The sequence below is a fragment of the Astatotilapia calliptera genome, chromosome 12 (assembly GCF_964374335.1).
Source record: "Astatotilapia calliptera chromosome 12, fAstCal68.1, whole genome shotgun sequence".
NCBI lineage: Eukaryota > Metazoa > Chordata > Actinopteri > Cichliformes > Cichlidae > Astatotilapia > Astatotilapia calliptera.
The window spans coordinates 25700977-25728151 of record NC_137433.1 but is presented as its reverse complement, the minus strand read 5'-3'; the positions used below and the strand labels follow the sequence as shown (position 1 = coordinate 25728151).

The window sequence follows — 27175 nt, the reverse complement described above, 5'->3', positions numbered from 1 at the left end:
AGTTCCAGAAAGTATCTCCTCAATGTCAAAAAAGCGCAATGATGTCCACCTCCCTGAGAGAAACACAGACACCTACCCACACACACGCACACACACTTACCAAGGCCACACACATGCTATGTGATGTATACAAGCTCTTAAAAGGTTAAATATGTAGACAGAGGACACAACATAAACACAGACTTAAACAAGTACAGGGCAGACTGTCCTCACAGACGTAACACATAAACAGAATTAGGGATAATTGTGTTTTCAGAAAAACAAGAAATACTGTAACGATCAGCTACTTTAAGTGGAGAAAAAAAAATCAAGGTGGTTAGAATGAAAGAGGCTTTCAAACAAGCTAGGGGACATGTCCAAGAGTTAGAAGTAGAGCAGAGTGAAGGTAGATGGAGTTTTTAATACAGCAGAGTGCCTCCTACCTCTTTGTAGTTCACCTTGGGCTCCATTCTCTTCCGCTTTCTGCCCTTCCCGTGATGACTCTGACTGAGGAGGATCCATTTTACAACCTGCAGGAGGGAGAATTGGGGGGATGAAGGCGGGAAAAAGAAGAGCGTGTAAAGGTAGACAAGTGGAGACAGCAAAGTAGCAGGGTTTGAGTGAGAGGGAAGAGAGCGTGAAGGAGAATCAGGAAAAAAGGGGACAACCGCAGAAGAAATTATGACAGGGTGTAATGATGACACAGACAGAGAGAGAGAGAAAGAAGGGGTGTACAGTAGAGAAAAGAGTAAATAGCAAGAAGTAAATGTAAACCAAATCAAATCTCCATGAAAAAAAGTAAGGTTAACAAGCCATTAGCATGACAGGCACAATAATATATAACAGTCTACAGCTCCTTCCTTCTCACAGGCTCACATTCACTCGTGCTCCAACCCAAACAAGTGGCTGAGACAAAAGAGTTCTAGTGAAAGTATGTTGTTGTAACAGAGCCTGGAGTGCAACAGCCAATCACAATCAAGGCCAAAGTCATATCTACCAACATTGGTTCCTTTTGTTCCACATGAATTCACAGAAACACACGACTACAGGAAAAGTCAAGTTCCCAAAAAGTATGTAAAGTAAATGTAAAGTATGTAAAGTAAATTAATCACGTCTACAGCGCAGTCGCTTAAGCACAGTTCCTGTTTTAAGGTAGTTAAAATACAAATAATTACTTTTTACAGAGATACAACTGGGAGAACTGGAAAATATAGGCAAAGCAATTAAGAACAAGATGAGAGCTTTAAGGGAAATCTGATAGGCTGCACAGAATGACACGCAACAGATGTAGAGCGCTGTGTGCCGCACTTCACTCAGAGACAGACAGAGGGAGGGACTGAAACGAAAGTGAGCAGATGAGAAAAAGAGAGGTAAAGGGAGTGCAAGAGAGGTAGAGATAAGAGATGGTATCAATCCCTGTGAAGCGGAGGACACAACCAGATGGTAGAAAAACAAAGCAAGTAAAGAGAAACAGTGGCAGAGTAACACACCGAAGGAAACGAGGCTGATGGGAATCAGGTGACAATCATATCAAGCAATCTAAGGTGCAATATTTGAAAATCTGAGTGCTTCCTTGCCACTCCCTGAAGATGAGAGGAAGGGACAGGGAAAGAAAGAAGAGGAGGAAAGAAAGAGAGAGAGAGAGAGTGCCTACCTCTGCTTTGACTTCTTCCACCAGCCTTGCCTGCGACCACACGGCGCTCCTTTCATACAGCCACTGAACGAGAGAGAAGAAGGGAAAGCAGTGAGCCAGGGGCAAGTGATCAGGACAGAGTGGAATGCTTTGCAGAGGCAGAGAAGGAGAGAGAGAGAGAGAGAGCAAAGCAGGAAGGGGAGGGAGAGAGAAGAGAGGTGGGAGGAGAGGGAAGAGGTGGGAGCGCTATCACTTGTTCCTCTGACGGAAACTCGCAACTTGACTCCGGAGGATGAGAGAAAGGAGTAAAGAGGAGGAAGGGGTGGTGTACGAAAAGGAGGGGGGGGGGGGGGATCACCTGATTTACAAGCAACTACAGGACTGATAGTCACCTTAGTCCTCCACCATTACACGCACACATATATGTGCAGTCATTCATGCAAGCGAACATCTACGCACCCACAGCCCTTACTCTCTCACCTTATTTAAGCCCTCAGCAAAGCCGCTGCTCAAGTGATGTGAATCACGCACCAGAGCGATGATGCCATGTGTACACGTGTGCTTGCGGGTGTGTACGTGGAGTGGGGAAAAAGAAGGAGACAGACAGGAGTGCGTGGAAGCAAGGTGTTCACAATGTCACACAGCTCACTCACACACACAGGCAGCAGCGACACACGATATTCGCCTCAGCCTCAATCCACGGTATGCACTCCACAGACGTTCCCACGCACACACACAGAGCCGCGCTGTGTTTCAGGTATTAGCGTTACCATAGCCACACACACACACACACACATACACACACACACACACACACACAAAGTTCAATACTATAACTGGATGCCTGCGTAGTTCTCTACAAGTATTATACAAAAGTGTCTGCTGCTCAAGCAGAAATAGCATGAAGGTGTGTGTACAAGGCAAGGATGGAGAGACACAGAGAGGTACAGAGAGAGGGAGGTTTTGAGAGTGGGTAGTGTAGAATGTAGTGAGTGTTGAAGTACTAAATTGCCATTGTGTAACAGGATACCACACATAACTCTTGCTGCCTAGATCTCCACTGCCATTCCCTGAATAGCAAGACCTTTGTCTCTCTCCAACTCTCTCGTCCTGCGCCTGCATCTCTGTGGTGTCTCTCTAGTCTCTTTAGTGAATCGATATTTGACTGCGTGTAGAAGTTCACAAGTTGCATCTCTTTCCCTCTTAAGTGCCTCTCATTCATTTCATACTCGTAAATGGTGACGTCTCTGTCTTTGTTTCTCAGATCCTTTCATGCTTTGGTATTTTTGCTTTAACCATATTTTACTTGAAATGTCTTTGCACGGATATACTTAAAGTTCTTCACAGCAGTCTTTTCATTTGATAAATAATGTGAATACATCCAGTTTTTCCAACTGTAAAGCTCCGGATCTGGACACATCCGGATATGTTTAGAGGAAGTGTATTTATATCCAGATTTGTTAATATGAAGCTCAGTTGTGTGAAAAAATATTTGCCACATTCCTGATTTCTTAGTTTTTCCCATATCTGTCACACATATGTTTAAGATGTTTGTAGGATGGATTAACTACTTTTGGAAAGCTGAGTTTAATTTCACGACCCACACCGAGACCTGATTACTGTGAGACCTGTTGAATACAAAAAAAATGACTTAGCTACAAGCTGCAACACATCATGCCACAATTCAAGGATAAAAAAAACAAAGCCATTGACATGTATCAGTCTGGAAAGGGTTAAAACATCCATTAATTCTGCTCTCTACTAAAAAGTCCTGAAAGAGAATGTCGAGCCCATCAGTTCATTATGGAGCTAGACAATGATTCAAAACACACCTCTGAATGGTTAAAAATAAATGAATATATTTACACATATATATGGTCAAAGTCTGAACTTAAATCCGATTAAGCATCATTAGCTTGAACTTTAACAGATTGTTCAAACTCAAAAAACCCTCCGATGTGGCTGAACTGCAACAATTCAGCAAAAAAGAGTAGGCCGAAATTCATCCACGGTGATGTGAAAGACTCACTGCCAGTTATCACAAACACCTAATTGCAGTTTTTGCTGCCAAGGATGGCACAACTAGTTATTAGGTTTAGGGGTCGATTACTTTTTCATGTAAGTTTGGATAGCTTTTTTCCCTTAATAAATGAAATCATCATTTAAAAACCCCATTTCATATGTACTCGGGTTATTTTTTTCTAATATTACAATTCAGACAAATTAAACAAATTAACATTAAGAAATTAAAATTAAACCAGGAAGGGAAAAAATACCTTTTTATATTTTTATATATATTTTAAAAATTAGACTGAAAATCAAACTTATTTGGTGAACACCTTCAGGATATTTGTCTTAATTAAGTTTTATTGCTACAAAACACATACGTGTTGCTGTATTGCACAAGTGTGAGAGCAAATTTTTACAAAGACAGAGCTCTAGGTATTGGTACTATTTTCTTTGTCAAATCCCAGAGTTTCATTTTGCTCTTTTAAAGATTTTTAGGTTTAGGAAATCTAAATCTAATACCTGCCAGGAAGATCAAAAAGCATCAATTATGTACTAGGTAAATCAGCAGCACTTAAATCAGTATATGACAACTGGTAATTAATACAAAAAATAAACACTATCATGTAGGTGTAGTTTAAGTAGAAGAAGGAGCTAAAAGCTCTGGTGAATCAATGAATCAACAAAATATTCCATGCTACATCATAATCCCAATGGGAACTCTTGAGGTCTAAAATAAACCGACACTGGCCTTCTCATTCTCCATCGTTCAGCACAGGATTGGTGGATGTCATTGTTTATTATTAGGCCAAATCATTTCCTGCCTTTCTTCAATTCAAGCACATTCAAGAGCAAAGGAGGCAGAGAGGAGAAAGAGATGTGTTTGTGCCCAGTGTACATAATGCACAAGCACTTGCATTTGTGAAAGGTTTCAATCGATCGGGCTGATCTTATTAGCCATCGCTCTGACTGGCACATCAAACACAAAAAAAGCCTCTGCAAAAACAATCAGCTTTCACCCAATCGGGTGTGAAAAAACAGCGGAGCACTCCCTCCGCACTGTCCTTTCCACCCTGAGAGGCCCCTGGAAGACTCAAGTTACATCATCGCATCCAGAAGGTGAAGGCTCCCAGACACAGGAACAGACACTAAAAACTGCACACACGCACAGTGGTAATTAAGATCTGTAACCATGGAGATGGCAGAATTGAAGAAGCTGTTGGAGTGGATTGATTGTCTGAGCAATCCTAGTATTTGTAACCCTTTGAGGGGGCAGATAAAGCAGGACTGTTCACCTCACCAAGATACAGTAGCAGTCTTGCAATGGCTAAATATAACTTAAAGATGGATGTGACCACCATGATGTTAAAAACTGGTTTGTGAAATCCTGTGTTAAAGCTAAGGTTAGCATTATGACTATTTGGGGGGTTATAACTACCTTGCTTGGTGGAGTACACATTCCTAGGTCAGGGTGTTAATAACTGCACAAGGTGCTCAGTTCAGTAACTTCTGTTAGTTGAAGCCGAGCAAGGTTGGCACCTACCTTTAATGCAAAGCAGTCACAATCTTAATATACATAACCTTTTATAACCAATTTAAATATAAGCCATTTTTAACAAATGGTTTCTGAATTATTGCACACAATTTAAACTATAGTAGTTAATAATATTCCCTGCTGCGTAGCCATTTTAAAGCTGTTCTTCTGATGTAGCGTCATGCCATACCGGATGCGACACAACCAATGTGGCAGATGCGACACGAGAAGCTTCCATTAGACGTGAGACAATGGAGGAAAGTGGTTCCTGGATGTTGCTGGCTGCTGCTCATAATTCAGAACTCCGTCACCTTGTCTAAACACATCTGGGGGTTAAAAGAAAACCAAGATGGCAGCTGCCAGAATGTGAAAGTCAGGGCTTCAAAATGGGACTTCACAAACCTGTGAGTGACCAGGATTGAACCAGTCTTTCTACGGTTCATGGTAATGCCAGCCAGGTTGTTGCCACAGTAAGTAAACATTAACTACTGAGTAGTAAGAATGGTTGTAAAACATTAAAACAATGAAATCTTCAGTGGACTACAAGAAAAACAATGCACTGGGAATTGCAACCCTGTAAGCACAATTACAACAATTAGTGAGACTAAATTACTGCATTATTGTGTACAATGAAGCCTAAGTAATACTGATTTATCTTAAACATTACAATGAAGAACAAATTCCAACACAGTTTTTATCTACTTAAAGAGCTGTCAGGCTTAAAAGTGAGGAATTGCCTTGTTTTTTTCATAAACTGGTATTTAATTATTTTAAACTCAGCCAAAAAAAAAAAAATACTGAAGGACTTTTCGTACCTTTGGAATTCCCGGCTGATCGAGCCAGTCAGCATAAATAGCACCGAGGGTGAGGCCTTTTCTGGAACACAATGGCACAAGTGTTAGTATTATTCCTATTATTACAGCAATGACTGTTATTGCCCAAGACGCACTGTAAAAACATCGTTCTGGGAAAATACTGTTAGGGTTATGGCAGACTTGAGATTTAGGCCAACACCTTAAACAAAAAAGGGGCACACCCACCTTCCTATACATGGGCAAGAAAAGAGGCATGCACAGACAATGAATTGGAGTTATACATATGGACATGCAAAAAAAAAAAAAAAAGAGTCTATGTATATGCATGTCTGAGTAGTTGAAAGGAGGCCAAATTGGATGGTTTGCATGTGGAAATAGTCAAACACCATACAGAGAACACACACAGTGACTGGGCTGACTTGCAAAGACAAATGTGAATGCAAACAAACATCCCACATTCAGCCTCGTGTATTTATGCAAACAGTAAAGTATACATCAAGTATACACACAAAGTGCACAAAGAGTCGAAGAGTAACTAAATAGCATGCCCTTCACCCCACTATCAATCCTACCCGCCTGTGCTTAGAGAGAAAAAATTCCACTCTTGGCTACTCTGAAGGTTTCAGTGCAGTATAAGTATACAGTAATACCTTCACTGAAACATTTTTATTTTTTATTTCTGGATAGTATTTTTTCTTTATTAAACACATGCAATTCAGGCTCCCCCACATTTTCCAAACTTATCCCTAAAAGGACACGTTGAGAAAAATAACAGACACAGAATGTAAATAGGTCTATTTTGTAAATCTATTATAATTGTCACAATGGGTTTAACCTCCTGTAGTGACCATTTAAGGTAATCTTAAACTCAGTTCATCAGGCTCAGTCACCTTAATCTTATTCCAACTTGTAAAAGTCAAAATGTATTCTCAGTGGTTTAAGCTCAAAGTTAATTATAGAAAGATAACATGCTCACAAAAACAATCTGTTGCCTTGAGACAAACTTGAAAACAAGCAACCAACCTAATTCTCAACATTGCTCATGTGACTAAATTGGCTTTTTGTTGCGGGGTTGAGGCTGAGCTCCTCGCTCCCGCACACTAGCTGAGCTCATCTAGTGCATTTCTAGGCAAATTAAAAGAGTGGTGTATTGGGAAACTACACTTTAAAGCATATTAGAAGAAGCAATACTCCAAATAAAACATCAACTTGCTTAAAAACCAAGGATTAAGAATGTGATGAGCGACTTCATCACAAGCGCATTTAAACTCTTGGCATGATTGAAATTATAGACAGAGTCTAGAGACTAAACATATGCCACACCAACAGTGAGAACCCACAAAGTCGGATTACATGGGATTATGTCAGCATACTTCTCTTGTGTGGCAAACAAAAGGTTAATACACTTAATATACCACATGACTCATCAAGTGATGCTTAATAATAGGTCTAGTGAGAAATAAGCTTCATCTCTCACGAGAGCATATGAGGCATGTATCTACCCGTTCCGTTCTGTGACGCTAAAATGTAAACTTCACTTTAGTTTCACTAATTAGTCATCCTCTTAGTGACATGTAAGAATTCACAATTAAGTCTATATGTTTTTGGACAATGATATGTTTTGTATTTTGCCTCAGAACACCACCACTGTGGATTTTAAATTTTAAAAAATAGTGCAGAGTTTAATTAAAAGGATTTAGCAAAAGTACTGCATTTTGTAAAGTAATGTGATACACTTAGAAAATGTTGAATGTGAGGACCGTTTTAATATTCGCAGGAAGTCGCCAAATGCTGTTTTTCCTCCCTTGAGATGCTGTGCTAGCCCTTTACTGTGGCCACCGTCAGTTGCTGCTTGTCTGTGCGCCTCTTCGCCTTCATTTTTGTCTTCAGTAGCTGAAAAGCATGCTCTACTGGGTTGAAACCAGGCAACTGACTTGTCCATTAAAAAATATCCAATTCTTTGCCTTAATAAACTCTTGTGTTGCTTTTGGAGAATGTTTTGGGGCATTTTCCATTTGTCCTGTAAAGTTTTTGCAGCATTTGGTTGAAGCTTAGCAGAAAGTATAACCCTGTACACTCCAGAATTCATCCTCCTACTTCTCTCAGCAGCCATCAATAAACACTAGTGACTCAGTTCCACTGGCAGCCATACATGCCTATGCTATAACATTGCTTCCAACATGTTTGACAGATGATGTGATACGCTTTGGATCATAAGCTATTTTTCTTACTTTCTCCATACTTTTTATTTCCCATCATTTTGGTGCAAGTTAATATTGGTTTAATTTGTTCTTTTAGATGTTTTCTGAAAAAGGTCTAGTCGTCAGCGTAACAAGTGGTTTCCATTGTCATCATTGCCACACAAAAGACAACACTAGGTTCAATTCCACCAGGCAGCTAGGACTTTCTATATGGAGTTCACATGTTCTGATGTTTGCACGTTTGCTCTCATTATCTCCCACAGCATCTTAGATTAATCAGAGATTCTAAATTGGTTGTGGCTTTATGTGTTAGCCCTGCAACAGATCAGTGACCTGTCCAAGATGTACCCTCCCTCTCGTCCTATGGCAGCTGGGCTCCAGCTCCAAGAGAAAATGGATCGGTGGTTTTAACAATGATATACCTACTTACTCAAGAGTGTTCTTGACTTGCATAGACGTTATGAAGGGCTTCTTTTTTTAAACCAAGGAGAGAATGTGCACTCACTTTTAGGGATGGGTATCGAAAACCGGTTCTTGTTGAGAACTGGTTCCCACTGTTTCAATTCCTTGGAATTGTTTGCCATTTTTGCAAACGATTCCCTTATCGATTCCAGTCGCCCCGAATGACGTCACCACGTTGCGGAGCGTCATTTACCTGGCAGGAAACACGGCGCCTAAGCGGCTCAAACGCTCAAAAGTTTGATTATACTTTATGAGAACCGATGACAACAGGGCAACTTGCAAAGTAGATATTTCATTTAAGGGAGGAAACACTACGAATATGCAAAAGCATTTGCTCACAAAACACGCGATGACACGCGTTTTTAATTCCGCTCCGGACTCGTGACTCTCAACCCAGCAGCAGCGGTGACGTTTACACGTCCTCTCCCGTTAATGCGGCAGGTAAATAATCAACTAACAGTGCATATTATGTTAGCGCGATCTGCCTTATTACAAGACCTGCCATTACTGTACATGTAGGTGACCATGATGAGAGAGACAGACAGAGTCTGGCTCAGATGCTGGCAGTTCTCGCTGCAGTCTACCGGTAGCGTCTCCTTTCAGGCCAGGATAGACTAATGTCACCGAGCAGTGACTAAGTTTGTGGTCAAAGGCTTGCACCCATTTGCCACAGCAGATGCCCCCGATTTTTGGTAAGTGAATGTGTTTAATTGTGGGCAGGGACATTACTGGATATTCTTGTGTAATTGCCACAGAACAATTTATGTTATACTTTGTTATTGCTACAGAAGAATGTTGCAGCTTTAAGGCAGGGATGACTCCTGGAGTTGCTTTCTCACTGCATATGCTTTATTTCACAATCAGATCGATTTGATAACAAAAACATACAGCAGCTCCTCTCCTACTCCTAGCCCTTCGCTGCGGTGGAAAAAAGAACGACTTCAATCCCCTTCAAGGAACATACGTACAAAATAGTTTTCCTGATACACCAATGGGGCGTTCAATGCCATCTTGTAAATATGAGTACTCTGGCAGAGTAACAGTTCAAATGAAAAATACACCAGAACAAACAAGCAAACAAAAAAAGAAGTGTGGGGTACCTTTGAACCAATGAACAAAGTATAACAATTTATACTTTTTAACATAACCCGACCCCGTCAATATGTGATATGTCTCACAAGAATATTTATTTTATTATTTTACATTTACAATTTTTTTTCCTGGGGACCCTGTGACACCCCATTGAAGAGCCGTAGGCTGGATCTCTCAAGATCTCACTGTTGGGTTTGTAAGGCCATGTTACTCCTAAATTTCTATCTTGTTCAAAGAGAAGATATAAAACAAAGCTCTGAGCTAATCGACCTTAGTGTTCTCCTTTTTTTTAAAAAAAAAAAGAATCGATAAGAGAATCGATAAAGAATCGAATCGTTAAACAGAATCGAAAATGGAATCGGAATCGTTAAAATCTTATCAATACCCATCCCTACTCACTTTAGCTTTCCTACACTGTCTTTGAGGGCTTTGGGTGCTACTGGCCAGTGCAGTGTGATCTTTAACTATCAAAATAACTTATTTTGGCATTTCACCCCAATGATGACCTTCATTTACATCTACACCTCCTTGTACCTCACCATGAAAGTTCTAATGAACAGATCCAAATGCAAAGTAAACTTTGATTAAACAAAGTAAAGATTTTTTATCTGCTTAATTTGTAGAGGAAACTGGGATGTACTGGCCATGAAACTGCTTGTCAGTCAATTACTTTTGAATCTCTCAAAATGTTAACACACTTTTTATTATCAAGATGTAGGAAAGGATATCCACTACAAAATATATAATTTATAGAATATGATGCTGGATATTAAACAGAACATAAAGTATTTAAAATGAGCTCAACAACTAAACATCTGCACCAGTATTTTTAAGATATTTAACACTGATAGGAAACATTTTTCTGCATAATAATTATTCTGAATTTTGATACTTTACGCAAAATTTGTCCAAAAATACAATTTTATGTGCAATGAGGTGTTTTATTGCTTAGTTTCCTAAAGGAATTGCTTGAAAAATTCCTCAATACAGCATACAGGCAATGCGCATGGTATGTTTTTGATTTCTGTGTGTGCTTGGGGTCAGGGAGTGAGAGGTTTGGGATTGTCTCTGGTTGCCTTTCTGTAAAAGTCCCTGCATGCCACTGTTCCAAGGATACATGACCTCACATCACGAAAAGACTGGCCATGACCCAGAGCAGCAACTGTCTATTCTAATCTTAAACCCTTCTATTTCACTGAGCTGTTTACTGAAAGAGGCATCAAATCCAAATATTGACTCTGCCCAACTCCCTCTGTTTAATTCAATCAATCTCTTCTCGTCCAGCAGCAGCACACTCCACATGACAGAGAAGGCAGAAAGAAAACACTGAGAGCCGACAAATACTGTAGATGCTCGAGAAAAGAAGAGTAAGAAAAGAAAGGGCTGATAATGTGAATGACAGACAAGGAAGAAAACGTGGGACAGCAGGACAAGACACATGAAGAGGTTAATGAGGCAATCGGCAGAAAAAGAAAGTTGAATGATTAAGAGAGTGCAGAGAGAGTGAGAGAGAATTAGAGAGGAGGAGAGCAGGAGGAGCAGTTATCCTTTTACACTTCAGTGAATATGAGAGTGAATGAGACTGTTCACCTAACAGAACTGGTGTTGGATGCTTCAGTTTGCCATATTTCCACAGTGGGACCAAACGCATTTCACATGAAATCGATTAACATATCACATCTGCCACTGAAAGTTTAAAAGCTACATTGAAACAAACAAAAAATAATAATCTTTAACCGCATCTCATATTTGTCTGCAACTAGAAACTAAGACTACTCCTGCTATAGTACAAACCAAATTGGTTTTAATGCATCTTTACATTATTCATGAATTACACTGCAGAGATTTCTCATAGCAAACAACATACCTTTCCATGCCGGGAAAGCTAATCAGTAACATTTGCAGGAAATCCTGTTTAAAACAGAACAAAAAAAAAAGACAAGCAGAAATGGAGTCGTTTAGGTAGATGTGGGAGGAAGACAAAAAGAAAAGAGAAAGGCATACCTGATCTTAAGTCAAGAGTACAAGGTCAAACAGTGTTTATGTTACTTCCTCTATTTAGTGGGAGGACTCAATCTGCGACTGAAGTAACAGGAGCCAGGTGGAACTCATATGCACACACACACACACACACACACACACACACACACACACACACACACACACACACACACACACACACACACACACACACACACACACACACACACACAGTTCCAGGTGGGATCACTCAGCTTTGTGGCCCCACCAGAATAAACACATGTGCCTCTGTTGATGTACAATCATCAATTTGAGAGAAAGCTATTGTAACAATGTGGCAATCAGGTTTACATCAGCCTCCCAATAATTTATAAAAGCAGCAAATGTGCTGGAGAGACGGGTCGAATTAAATAGTTCACACGTGAGCTAAAATGTTATCAGCAGCCTCTGAAGTAGCAGCAGAGATATGTTTCCAGCCTCACCTGGGACAAAATTAGATGGCCGTGGTATTTCTTCACAAATAATTGGAAGAATTCAATAAACTGTTGCTCTCCCACTTGACTGGCCAAGAACCTGAGGAGAAAGTAGCCCTGGACAAAGGGTGAGACATGCAAACAATCAATTATAGACAAACGTCTAAAGCACCAAACAAGAAAGCTCACAGAAATTTTAAAAAAACAAAGAGATACTATAAGTTTATTCGATACTTTGATTGGATCTGGTTCTTTTATTTGTCTTCATTAATTCCCTCCTTTCTTTGTTCATTTCCCACCTTCCTACTACGACATTAGTCTCACCTTGAGGTAGTGGACTTGCATGAAGGGTTTTTCAGGGTTGAGGGCATGCTTAACTGTGGAGGAGCCAGATTCACTGACCTGACCAGTCTTCTCCATGTTAGGTCTGCAGGAGGGCAAACAGAGCAGGGAAGAAAAAATTGCTCACAGAAACACTGAACAAGTGAAGAGATGGACGTACAGCACACAAAGCGAGATTTTCAGCACACACCATCAGCAGTACTGTGCACAGGTACATGACAAGACCAGAAGGCAAAACAGGAGTGAGATGTTGGAGAACAGGAGGACATTTTTATTTTATCTTGCTCTCAAGACATTTTAGTTGCAGGAAAACCACCATTTCAACAGAGCAAGAGTACACTGTCAGCAACACTAAATGGCACCACTCAGGCCATTTCTCAATGGTGAACACATTGCCAAGTTGCCACACTTTGCCAGAGGCAGGCTGGAAATAAAACTGTGGATTTATAATAGCATACTATAGTGTTTATATGACCTCACAGTGCTGTGCTCTAACTTTTACTGCCCGTGAGTCATGGAGCGAACATATAACACTTGCGCACAAAAAAAGCACCCCTGACTACCAGCACAAAAGAGCCACGCTCTGGGTTTCATTTTCCCCGTCACGAAGATACAAATCATCCCCTCAACCTCCATAAAACACACAAACAAACACGCATAAAACCAATAAAAAACCAGACAAACAAATCCCTGACATGGGATGCTGTGCAATGATAGTTTTAGTTAGCTGGTATTGATCAGAATGAGCAGATTAACTCAGTGTGCCAATAGGAAGGCCTTGAAGGATCACCCTCCTGCCAAGTCGATACGGCAGGCGCCTGGCCCACCAATCAATACACCCTTCATCACTGGCTTGCACTTTTCCACAAGACCGCTTCATGACAGAAGCGGCCAGACACACACACGCAGACGTACATGGACGATCGGAAAGGCTAAAGGCACAGAGAGTCACATGTGACTGTTTATATTTTTGACTTGAGCTTAAGCAGGGAGCCACAAGTTGGTCAAATATTTGATTTACACAAGTGTTTGTCCAGCCATGGTGAGCAGAAGAGGGAAGGCAGGATGCAGAAGAGAGGGGGGTAAAGCAGACTAGGGCTGAGGACAAGACAAGGAGGAGGTGTGGGAGAAATCAAGGGCAGAAGATAGACAGGAATGTTTGGTTTGCTTAGTGTACTGAAAGAGAGGAAGTCATCAGCTTCCTGGAATTTCTAAATTCAACTGGTCATTCTTTCAAGCACTTTCATCATGCATCTGAGGGCGTGTTCCCACTTGTGTGGATGTATGCATGTCATATAAATGCTGTGCGAGAGAAATCGCTATGGAAATGACCTGATTTCGGAAAATCTGCCTCAGAAAATCAAACTAATGATGTTGACTCTCCAGAAATAAAGACTTTCATTATTCTCAGTCTGTCAGTGACTGTATATAATGAATAACACATTTGGATATAACAAACGGGCTACAAGTTAAAACTTAAAATATGCAATATAGTGTTTGTTTTATATGTGGTTCCTTTATATCAGCATTTTCCTTTAAACACTGGATTTTTTTTAAAACTTGCTCTCTGTCCAGTCACCTGCTCATTTCAGCCTGTGGCTGTCTGTTCCTTGCGATAAGATGAAATGGACTCTTTTTAAGACAGCGGGATGTGCTGTACCCCTGGGAACTTGTGTGTATGTGTGGGTCTGAGAGGAAAAAGAAGGATTAGGACAAAAGATGAAAACAGTGACAGAACATGTACTGTCTTTCCACGGAAAATGTAACCATTTCTTATGTCAGAGACACTAGCAGACCACGGAGAGACAAAATGTTGATTCATCACTGTCATGTTAAACAAAGGGACTTCAGCCTTCTTTATAAGGGATTTATTGATGTGTGAATCCCTGGGTTTTGCTGCCTGTCTTTGTCAGGGATGATTAACTAAAACTTTAGGAGGAAACGGTGCTTGCTGCCTTCAGCGTCTCGTAATAGCTAAATGTATTTCAGAATAAATGGCGTTCTTATCTGACTTGTAGGGCAGTGAGAGGGGGGGTGTTTGTCTGTGTGTGTGTGTGCATGCGTAGCCGTGCGTACACCTGGGTGTGTCTGAGATTGAAAGGGAGAGAAAAAGCGAGAGGAAATCAGGAGCTATTACTGACAGAACTTAATGTCAAACGAGAACACACATACACACACGAGAGGTTTATAGCTCCGTGAGCCATATCCTGACAAATTACACTGGGTTGACTGTGGAAACCGGATAAGGTAGAGCAGCGCTCCCAGCAGCCCAGTAAATCAGCAGGGAGAATGGCGTCTGGCCCAGGCTGCCCTAAATATAACTCATCTGAAATGGACTGATAAACACTGGCCACTGGGGCCCCTGCTGGATCATGGGGTGTCAATTGTGACCTACTGAACTTGGAAAGAACAACCTACCATTTAGCCTTTGTGTGTGCATTTGTGTATGGTGAGGACATCTCTTTGTATATATCCCACTGTGGTTTCCTTTCCTTCCCTTCAGCAGATCCTTAGAGAGTCTTCACTGTGTTGTGACACTGAGTTAGTGTTTATGTGCATGTGGTTCTAATGCAAATGAAGTTACATGTGGACTTGGGCACAAAGGTTGTGTATTCCACATGAAAAAGTGATCTGTGTCAGGACTTTGAGGGCCCTACAAGATACAATAACTAAAAGTGTAAAAAATAGATTAAAAAAAACAAAACAATAAAGGCAAGCTGACAGAGACAGAGGTGGTTCCTAAGTTACTTTTTAAAGGTATCATTAGTGTCCACAGATCTTCATGAGGTTCCACAACCTCAAAAGCACAATCACCTTTTATCTTTAACTTGGATCTTGGTACAACCAATACACCTAATAGATCTTGGTGTTATGTGTGGTTGTAGTAGCTCACTGATATGTGGAGGCATCAAACCGTGATGACCAAAATTTCAAACTGAACCCTTAAACTTCCCAGGGAGCCAGTTTAAAGAAAACAAAAATCTGTGTCACATGGGACCTTTAAGGGGACATGCAACAGCATCCTTGAGTTAGTTATCAGTTTTCAAGTTTTCAGGAATTGTTATTCAATTCATACTCTATAAATGGTAAATGGCCTGTATTTGTATAGCGCTTTATTAGTCCCTAAGGACCCCAAAGCGCTTTACATATCCAGTCATCCACCCATTCACACACACATTCACACACTGGTGATGGCAAGCTACATTGTAGCCACAGCCACCCTGGGGCGCACTGACAGAGGCGAGGCTGCCGGACACTGGCGCCACCGGGCCCTCTGACCGCCACCAGCAGGCAACGGTGAAGTGTCTTGCCCAAGGACACAACAACCGAGACTGTCCGAGCCGGGGCTGGAACCGGCAACCTTCCAGTTACAAGATAAACTGCCAACTCTTTGAGCCATGATTGCCCCATAATAATGATGATGAGTTCAGAGTCATTTTAATGTCCACTGAGAAAACTGATGAAGACTGCAGTGTGGTCAAGGCCTCAAAAACCCCCACAGTTGAGGTTCTGCATCACCTGTATTACCCACAGGATCAAGAATAAAGATCAAGCTTAATCTCGACTGCTGTGCACTTCATCAGACAACAGTTGGAAAACAAAAAACTCAATAACTTTGTTTGTTTAAGAAAACTGTTATAATTCATTTTTATATGGGAAATTTCCCCTGGAAAAATAACTGTAATTTAGTAGTAATTATAGGTGAAACTAGAAGAGCTGCTCCAAGTCAACTGTAATAACTGAGTCATTAGTCATTTACTATCGTAAAACTTTCTTTTTCCATCGACGCATACTGTATGCCGAATTCCATTCTTCACTATGGTGTCACGTCAAATGTCCACAGCTTTATCTGACTTGCTGGGCACTAAAAGGCACTCAACATTACAAATCAGTCAACTCAAACTACATGAACAATGACTGCATTTACCTCATAACTGGCAGCAAATGTCTTAGCTCTTCCCTGGAAGCTGATAAAGAGTTTTTATATAGGAAGGACTCAGAAAATAAAATGTTATAATGAAATGCGTAGATGCACTATAATTACAACGGGCCTCTGCTGAAAGTAAACAAACAATAATTAGCTTTGCTAAAATGTACATGCTGACAGAAGTAAAGGAACACAAACAGGAGCACATTTGCAGAGTAACAGCCGCATTATAGAAGTACATATACACAGACTAAATGTGTTCAATCATTAAGATCATTAAGCCTGTGAGCAGGGTTCATTTATGCCCCAACTTGCTTTGGCAATCCTTTTGGAGTTATTTGCCACTTTGACAATAACGTGTTTTTCACTACAAATGCAACACACCATATTTCCATGTAGCAGTCAGTCAAAACATGCAGCCAGGCTTGCAAGCATGTGTGCATGTGTGTGTGCGCATACTGTAAAAAGTTTGATGTTGTTGATGTAACCCCATCAGGTGACGAGAAACATAAGCCTGATCCTCTCTAACAACCCATGTGTCTGTCTTGTGGAGGAAAACTCTGACCGACACCACTCTCCAATGTATATTTAACCCTTTCCTGCACTGCCAGCTTCTTATTTTAAGGTACATTGTAATTCACAGCCATGGCTCCTTTCATGTTGAAGCCTACCACAAATAAAGACGTTATCAGACAGCAGTCTTAAAGATCTGGAACAATTTAAATCATCATAGCAAAGTTTTAAAAACAAAGGTAAATTCACCAATAAAGAACATCACTAACACCACATGAAGTATTTGAAGCAGGCTGAATTTCACTGTTAAAGTGAATGTGAATATCCATAAATATCACAAGTGTAACCACCATTGATTTAATGTCTAATGAGAGCTGCAATACGCACAGAGAAATCACCAGCATTTTCATTAGCTAAAGGGTTAAGCCCTTGTTGGGGTTTACAGCTATAATCCCCCGATGACACTCTGCTTCCACCCTGGATGAAATAAAGCAGGGTGTGGGTCCCACACTGTCCGTCTGTCTGAATTTATGTGTTTGCGCACACTTGCCTTCCTCGTGATGTGAGCTTTTCTAAGACATGACGGTACAGCACACCTGGATATACTTTATTGCCACACCTGCCACACCTGTACCCCTGGAATGCCTAGACTCTACGTTCATGTGTGCGTCTGCATGTGCAGACACTAAGAAAAATCTAGGCACAGTCTGGCCTGAAAATAGAAGATAACATTCACTATAAAGAATCTGTTCATTGCAAAAGAAATTTATCTCATTGTATATGGATTTTTTTATTTTAGCAAACTGTTTAGGGTCAACATAACCATAACATGATGCAAAAATTGGTGGTAACTGAATCAATAAAACAAATTAAAAACCTAATTTTGCCAACGAACATTAACTTCATTTTGAGCATCATCAGTGGTGATAAGAGCTGGTGTCTTAGACTATGGCCAGACACCAAACAGCAGTTTGTTTGAAGGTTCCACAGATTCCAAGTCTGAAGGCATCCCATCATGTTAGAAGTGGGCTATGCACAATTAATTGAATTCAGGTAAGGGCTTTGATTATTGCCATGGTGCTCTTTAGTTACCCTCCAAAAACGTGTTTCTGTATAAAGACACACACCTGAGGATCTGAAGTTCCTCTTTTGAGTTTTGCAACTCATCGGAAAGTCTTCTCCACCTCAGAAGGGCTTTCAGGTCAAACTGCTCGGTTTTCTCCTCTAAAGAGAGCTGGAGGGAGACACACATGGACAAAAGTCGATGCAAAATTCCCAGATGAAAAGAGCTAAATATGGTGAATTCTGCAAAAACATAAAGACACTGTGATAGAAGCGCTCTCTGTTATTCAGTTTGGCAACACTTGGAAGCAGATGTGATTAAATCCTTTCAGCAGAGCAAAGTTCATATCATAAAGGTGTTTAGATTTAACATCACAGACAAAAGAAAAGCACTTGTGTAACTCTAGATGGTGTGGGAATACAAGTGGGAGGATTAGGTCTGTAGCCCCATCAACTACAAGATTAGAGCTGAAGTGTTGCAAACATTAATGCTACACCCACTTCTTTTATCTATTTAGTCTCTTATATTTTTTGCAGGGATCCTTAATTAACCATCTGGCTGTAGAAGGACCTTTGGGAAAATGTGACGTTAAAATTTCTTTGGAAAACAATCTTTAGAAAAGAATTTACTAACGAATCAACTATGCGACTGATGTGGTTTTACACCTAAAGAGATATGGTCTATTGATTAATGTTGTGATTGGTTGAGAAAACTTTGTTTGTTTGTGATTTTTCAAATTTATTTCCTGTTTTTGCTTTTTTGTATTCCAATATTCTCTAGTTGCCTTTAAAAAAAAAAAAAAGTTTAACGTATGTTTTTGTCACAGTGATGTTTGAACAGACGAAAGGTTGGAATACTGACCCGCATTTTATTTATTTAATGAATTTTGCTATATGATATTTTAGCAGTATTTGTTTTTTTATGACTCAAAATATTTACATATAAATCATTTCTAATGAGAGAAGATTATCTTCTCAGAGGCACCCGCTTGCCTTTATTCTCACTGGCCACTTCATTAGGTACACCTTTCTAGTACCAGCTTGGCCCTCCTTTTGCCTTCAGAGTTGTTTTGGTTCTTCGTGGCATAAATTCAACAAGGTGCTGAAAGCATTTATGTGAGATTTGGGTTCATATTGACAGAATAGCAGGCATGGACAGGTATGATATGGTCAGCTCGGGTGATACTAAGGGGTCCAAAAAGTGCAAAGGAAATATTGACCACGCCAGGACCAGCAGCCTGAACCACAGATACAAGAAAAGATCTTTGCGCTCATGTTGTTTGCACCAAAGTTTCACCCTATTTTCTGAATTTTTGCAGCAAGATTAAGAATCATCAGACAAGCAATGTTTTTTCCAACCTTCTATTGTCTAACTTTGATGATTTCTTTGTGAATTTTAGTATCTTACTCGTAGCTGACAGGAATGTCACCTAGCATTGACGTCTGCTGCTGTGATCCTTGTAGCTCCTGTTTTTTTTAATTATTTAAGTTGTTGTTAAGTTGTTGTTGGCCATTCTTCTCTGTCCTTTGGCTCACTGGTTATTTTCTGTTTTTTGAACCATTCTCTGTAAGCCCTAGGAATGGTTTTGTGGGAAATTCCCAGTAGAGTTCCTCAGCAGTTTCTAAAATACTCAGACCAACCCCTCTGCTGCCAACAACCACGCCACATCCAAAGGCACTTAAATCACTTTTCTTCCTTACTGTGCTGCTCAGTTTGAACTTCAGCAGGTTGTCTTAACATACATGTTTATATGCTTTAATATTTGCATTAACCAGCAGCTGTACAGGTGTAGCTAATGTGGTGGCCGGTGATTGTATGTTACTATCATATAGTGGTTAATATGGAAAACACATTATCTTATACTTGTTGTGCTTGGGCCCAGATAATGTCTTCAAGACAGGTGGCAAAGCCTTCGCTAATCCATTCTTCAGTCCAGTCTCTGGCTCCGATAACCAGGCCAAACCAGGAGTGGGAAATCTCGTGGCAAATCCTGGATCCACACAGAGACAGACTTTCTTCAGAACCTGGACTCCCAGCAGACAACACACTCTGGGACAGGAAAATTATATGGGGGCTGAGGAAGACAAAAGTAATGACACAATAATAGCATGTTTGAAAAAAAGCACATTCTAAAGGCAAGAAAGGAGTCTGAGGCACAAATCACAGATAAATATTAGGCAATGTTTTGATAAAAAATATTGTAATCTAGGAGGTTCACAGAGTGAAAGATGAGAAAATATGTTGCAGACATCAGAATTAATAGTCAAGAAAAAATTAAACTAACAGAGACACAGAGATCTAGTGTTCTTCTGTGCAGAAAGATCAAGATGCTGACGTAACGCTCCACACCTAGGATTATAGAAAATTTGGCCTTAACCTGTCATGTAACACAACCCCACATATTTTCTAGTGAACAAACTGCCCATCCTTTTCTCAAGTTCTTCATTATGTTTAGAGAAGGGCAACTTACTCATGCAGAAGGCTTGCCAAACCTAAATGCCACAATTTCCCAGGACTGGACTTGTTAAACAACAGTGGGTAAAATGATTTGAATTAAAAGTAAATTACGCAAGTTCAGTAGGTTTTTTCCAACATTTACAGATTTATAATGCCAGAGTGACTTTTGAAAGCGAAATAAATATTAGATGTATTTAAAACACTTCAGATTGTGTATTTGAAGCATATGCAAACACAGAAAGTGATATTTACCTAGGTGCACCCTCGATATGAATGCAAAAGTAGTATATGCAAAACATTCAGATAGTAACTACTCAAACAAATCCTCAAAGTGCTTTTAGTGATGCCAAAGATAAGAAGCCTTTTCTGCTTGTACAAAGGGATAAAACAGCAAGATTTTTTTGCCCAAATTAAAAGATAATATTTTACCTTTGTGCCATTCTTTGATAACAGATTTTAAAGTCTAAATTAAGACTAATTATCTTGTTATACAAGCCCTTACTTCTTAATTAAGTAAATACACTTTAGTTTTAATGACGTTTGGAAAGAAATAATTTTTTTAAGGCGACATTTGTGGTCTTATTAATTATGACCCAGCAGAGAATAATGACTGTTGCATGTATCTTTTAAAGTTTTTCTTTACATATTGCCTACTTTTACACCCATTTTTAGCTCGTCCTTTTACCTGCCCATTTTAATAGGAATGTTTTATTTGTTAAGCCACTTAACACTGACCCATGAATCAGTCAAACAGAAAAAAGCACTTAATTCAAGGGATGAACCAACGTTGTGTCTACACATGACAAACAACTTAGCAAAGAACCAATTAACATAGACTAAATTATACCTTTAGGCACTTTGTTACTAGGAGCATGTCATAAAACACATTCTTTCTTCCACATTCTTTACTTGCATCTATTAAAATGCCAAAGAAGCCAAAATAGTATTTTTGCACCAACAAGATATTCACAGCACTGCACTTGTTCCACACTTTGTCACGTTACAGTCTTATTTTAAAATGTATTAAATGAATTTTTCACCTCAAAATTCTGCACACAATACCCCATAAAGTGAAAACATTTGCTTGAAATTCTTGGAAATGTATTAAAAATAAAACAAACAAAATATAACATATACATAAATACTCAGAGCCTTTGTTCAGTACAATATAGAAGTGCACTTGGCAGCAATTACAGCCTTAAGTCTTTTTGAGTATAGTGCTATAATTTGGTGCAACTATTTTTGGGCAATTTCTCCCATTCTTGTTTGCAGAACCTTTCAAGGTACATCAGGTTGGATTGGGACCATCAGTGCACAGCCATCAGATCTCTTCAAAGATATTCAATCACTTGTGAACTGGATACTGTACATGTCACCCAAGAACATCCACCTTCACCACAGTCTAAGGTCCAAAGGATTCTGGAGCAGGTTATCATCAAGGATGTCTCTACAATGCTGCATTCCCCTTTCCCTCAATCCTGACTAGTCTCCCACTTCCTGCTGCCAAAAAATATCCCCACAGCATGATGCTGCTACCACCATGCTTCAGTGTAGGAATACTATTGGAAAGATGATGAGCAGTGCCTAGTTTCCTCCCTCCAGACATGAGACTTGGTTGGCATTCAGACCAAAGAGTTCAATCTTTGTTTCATCAGAGCAGAGCCCTTCAGGTGCCTTTTGTCAGACTCCAGGCAGGCTGTCATTTACCATTTACTGAGGAATGGACACTTTAGCAAACAGGCCAGATTGGTGAAGTACTTCAGAAATTGTTGTCCTTCCTGAAGGTTCTTCGCTCTGCACAGAGCAATGCTGTACCTCTGTCAGCATGACCACTGGGTTCTTGGTCACGTCCCTGACTATGGCCCTTCTAGTTTGGTCACTCAGACGGGCCAGGCAGCCAGCTCTGGGTAGAGACCTGGTGGTTCCAAACTTCTTGCATTTACAGATGGAGGCCACTGTGCTCACTGGGACCTTCAGGGTTGATCATTAATGATTTTTATGTAACCTTCCCTGTGCCTCAGTATAATACTGTCTCAGATGTCTACAGACAATTTCAACTATGGGACCTTATATGGAAAGGTGTGCGCCTTTCCATATAACGTCTAATCAAGTGAATTTACCACAGATGGACATTTGACAGAAGATTAGTGGAAATAGGATGCATCTGAGCTCAGTTTTAAGTATTGTGGCAAAGACTGTGAATACTTACGTACATGTTAAATTTTTGACCTTTATTTTTAATAAATTTGTAAGACATTCAAGTAAACTTTGTTCACGCTGTCATTGTGTGCAGAATTCTTAGGTGAAAATGTATTTATTATGTTTTGGAATAAGGCTGAAACATAACAAAATGTGGAACAAGTGAAGTTTTGTGAATCAAAGGAGCTTGCAAAGAAAAGTGTCTGGACTTCTTTAAGTTGCTTGAAGACGTTTCACCTCTCATCCGAGAAGCTTCTTCAGTTCTAAGGTAAAATGGTGGAGAGTCCCAGATATAAACCTAGTGGGAGTGACCCCCCACAGAGGGACAAAAGGACCCCCTGATGATCCTCTAATCGCCTGAGCCAAGGTGGGAAACTGGGCGTGGGTCCCAATCAGCCAGAGTTTCGGGTGTGTTCATTGTGAAACCTGGCCCCACCTTATCATGCGAATTCCTGAGGTCAGATGGCCCAGGATGTGAGTGGGCGTTAAGGCGTCTGGGAAGGGATCTCAAAACTGGATTATAGATGGCAGAGAGTTGGTGTCGTAAACCCCCGCCTCTGTTCAAAGATGGTCGCTCACAGTGGACATAGATGGCTTCTTTCACTCCTCTTTCAAACCATCTGTCCTCTCTGTCCAAAATGTGAACATTGGCATCCTCGAAAGAGTGTCCTTTATCCTTAAGATAAGTTGCAGCTCCTTTGACTACGATGACCTGGATGACTGAGAACCTTCACAGACAAGTTTTGTGAATATTTTCTGATTACATGTTAAGAAACAGGAAAAAAAGAAGCAAATGTAGTCCCACCAAATATTGACTTTCAGGCTTGTCAGAATTTTATAAACTCTGTACACGTCAATAAATTGCAGCACCTACTTTCCATTTTCCTAGCAATATAAAAAGAAATGTAGGGCTCAAGACTTTTGCACGTTCCTTTATAGTATCTGTACTTGATTGAAAATCGAACTTTTCATCATGAACAGATAATACAAGCTAGTCGTTGCTATTACAGGTTCAGCAACATCCATATCAAGCTTGGTATCACAGGAATAAATAAGTGATTTTGCACTAGTAGAGCAGGACCAATCACAGGGCTCTATCAAAGCCAAGGTCATGGCTGAAGACTTTTTTGGAGCATTCTTTACTTCATTCTTATGTAACAGGCTGTTGATGCCCCGAGGGGCTTAGGGCTGACTGTGCGTGAGAGGCAGGCTATTCTTCTTCAGAAGAATGAGAGAGGGGTCACAGAGGTGCGAATGAATGGCCTCCCTCTCTCCTGGCTCATACAACAACACCGGACTGTCTAGAGTTCCTTTCACACTCGCTAGATCTTAAGCGTCCCAACCACCATTGACCTGACACCGGTGGGAGAATTTATGGCAAACTGCAGGTCCTAGTGAAAAGCACTTTTCAACAGGCCACACCACCCCACTCATGTGACAAATATGTTAAAGATGCTATAATGTGTGGCTTAGTAGACCACACATTATTGCATTTGCCCCATGCAGAGTGGCCTTACTTTCAACTTCTGAGACACAACAGCAGCAACTGGTTGACCTGTTGGGTCGACAGTAAGACTAAGACTCCATATTGCTGCTATTGATGAAATACAGTAAGCTGTAAAATGAGATGCTCTCATCAAGGAAAGATTACAATCTTAAACCACCAGATGACAGAGGAGTTATTTCTTCTTTGCCATAACCTAATTATGGTGACAAGCTAAGTCAATTATAAAGGAAAACAGTGAGTAAAGACATAGCTTAGGCCGGGTCTGCCACACAGCCTGTTTAGAGGAAAACAAAATCAGATATCTGAACAGCACAACTACTCTTTATTTCCCAGGGGATTGTTACATCAGACAGAAAGCAGGCCCTCCCCTTCAGTTATTTAGGAACATGTCAACATCATACAATGGGGTCTTATGAGCATCATTTCCGAGACAGCATCTCAAATCTAATTCCATGTTATTCCTGATTACACAAACAAAGGCTCTCACTGGAGCAGGAGATGCTAACATTAGCATATGAGTTTCTTTGTAGCTTAATCTTATTCCCCCACAATTGGATAAGCACGCCTTTGTTGTCAGTTACAGCACCGTGTTTGTGTGTGTGTGAGTGAGTGAGTGTGAAAAACAAAGACAGCCTTTCAGAGACGGCGCTTGCACATGTTCCTCTGAGGGAGACGGAATCCATCACTACAGTGACAAATAGTGTCACCCCACCATGGTGGTGATGAGCAACAACAGCATCTTTCACGTTCACTGATACACTGACTGACATTAGTTGACATTGGGGACCTGTCATGAATACATGCATGGTAAGACCTCCATACAGATTCATGTATATGTACTACCTGCACATGTGTATGCATCGTTTAAGCCCACAAAACATCTGAGTCTAGTGTCTGCTGCAGGGATGAATGGCTGTACCTGATATGTATTGTACATTTTCAGCGCTGTTTAGAAACAAAGCCTCACAATAATTTGTAAGTAAACTGTTTTAATTGCACATTATGTTTAAAAAGAAGCTATTCATTGAAACTGTTGATTTCACTAACAACTGCAATCAATCACAAAACACAGAGTGATAATACTGCAAGACTACAGAAAATTACAAATACTACTAGAAATTCAAATGACAAACTCATTTATCAGCTTATGCACAACAGAACTACCACAAGAGCAAACTATTCAAACCTTCTGTTTGAATAGCAGCCAGTCGGAAAAAAGTTGGCTTAAAAAGAGGATAGCTTTAAAGGGAAAGGAGCGGAAATGTCCTGTTTCAGACACTGCATGAATTCAGGGGCTGGACAAAGGCCTAGTACATAATGAGGAATGAATGTTTGGACCTTGAACCATACAGTCCAGGAATAAAATCATGGAACTGGAAATAAGCATAACAGGTCTCCCTGATGTTTTGAGGACAATGAGAAGGACAAAGTTACAATTTTTTGTAAACTTGATCTTATTAAGAAATTATATTCATAAAAAGAGACTGGCAAACTTGAAAGCCAAACTTTCAGCCTTTTCTTGAAGAACTGCATCAAAATGGCACCACAGTATGAATGAGAAAAGGATAACCCTGAAGGTCACTTGGCAACGCTTATAACATGTTTCAAGGTCTTGTCTTTGGTGGAAGAGTTTGAGCTCAAAACTGGCCCAGACCGTTTGTTGTTTTCATGCCCTACCTTTTTGTATATCTATCAGAATTTTAAAGATTTACACAAAAACAACCAAAAACTAGCTACATTCCCGTGAAAAAGAAACACTCCATCATTCAGGAGCTTGTATAACCATCAGTAACGAAAAAGAATAAAGCCTGTATGACTTTAACAGTCTATCACATCATTTACAAAGGAATTTCGTCCCACTCTTCTTTACAAGATTGCATCAATTCATTGAGGTTTGTGCACAGCTTTCTACTGTCCCACCAAAGCAGTTTAATCAGTTTGAGATTTGGACTTTGACTGGACCATTGTAACAAATGGCTAGGCTCAGTGTCACTACTGGTAGTACGAGGTGATTCCTGGACCCTACAGAGGCTGCACAGGTAGTCCAACTCCAGGACAGCAGACCGCTGGTATGAATATCTCTGACCAAACAATCAGTAACCGACTTCATGAGTGTGGCCTGAGGGCACGGCATGCTTTAGTGGGCCTTGCGCTCACTGCCAAGTACCATGGAGCCCGATTGGTGCGTTTTACAGATGAGAGCAGGCTCACCTTTAGCACATGTTGCAAATGTGAAATTGTCTGAAGAAGTCGTGGAGAACATTGTGGTGCCTTTAACATCTTTCATCATGATCAATTTTGGTCAGTGGTGTTCTGGGAACCCATATCCATGCAGGGACCTACAAACCTCCCCAGGCTAGGTATCAGGACAACACAACAACGCCCGACCTCATGTGGCGAGAGTATGCAGGCAGATCCTGGAGGATGAAGGAATTGGTACCATTAGCTGGCCCCTAACACTTGTCTGACCTAATTCCAATAGAACACCACTGGGACATTATGGAGCTCAGTGATGCCCAGGTGTAGATAAGAGAGGACAACCCCCAGGACACCATGCGTTGTCCCATTCACTTTGATTTTCCAGATGTCTTTGAATTCAACCCTGTGTAGGTTGATCATTTCTATTGTCATCAAACAATGTGGCATCCTATTGTTCCTAACACACTATCCAGTCCATGTCAGTATAGATATCCAGTGTGATCTTTTTCCTCACATGTTTTCTATGTGTTCCTTTTATTATTTTTCACTTTTTAAAACAAATCCAAAATGTCACCCCTCAATAACAGTGTTAGATAGCTGGCATGAGATGTTTGTGTTGTTATGTTTGGTAACACGGCCACACACGTCCATGTTGACCTGCTCTGTCCAAAGAACATTACTTCAGTCATAAGGTTTGTTCAGATGCATCTTTGCAAATCCATGCCATGCTTCCATATTCTTTTTTGAGAGGTTTTAACCTGGCAACCCTTTCATACAAGCGTAATTGTATG

At 40.4% G+C, this 27175-nt stretch overlaps 1 protein-coding gene and 1 long non-coding RNA gene across 3 annotated transcripts in view; one reads left to right on the top strand and one right to left on the bottom strand.

The window, feature by feature from the left end:
• Nucleotides 1-27175, bottom strand: part of aopep (aminopeptidase O (putative)) — a 92374-nt gene that overhangs the window by 37287 nt on the left and 27912 nt on the right. The window contains exons 7-14 of one of the 2 annotated variants that reach the window (XM_026188822.2): nt 19886-20096; nt 18087-18193; nt 12501-12603; nt 12186-12293; nt 11591-11634; nt 5969-6029; nt 1634-1696; nt 423-509 (exon numbers count right to left, since the gene is read on the bottom strand). In XM_026188822.2, the coding sequence (XP_026044607.2) occupies nt 423-509; nt 1634-1696; nt 5969-6029; nt 11591-11634; nt 12186-12293; nt 12501-12603; nt 18087-18193; nt 19886-20096 (784 nt within the window). The remainder of the gene's footprint in view (nt 1-422; nt 510-1633; nt 1697-5968; nt 6030-11590; nt 11635-12185; nt 12294-12500; nt 12604-18086; nt 18194-19885; nt 20097-27175) is intronic. The other variant, XM_026188823.2, reaches the window with a different exon arrangement.
• On the top strand, nt 8676-10001 carry LOC145432414 (uncharacterized). The gene is made up of 2 exons (XR_013912702.1): nt 8676-9072; nt 9151-10001. It is a non-coding gene; the product is annotated as an uncharacterized LOC145432414 (long non-coding RNA).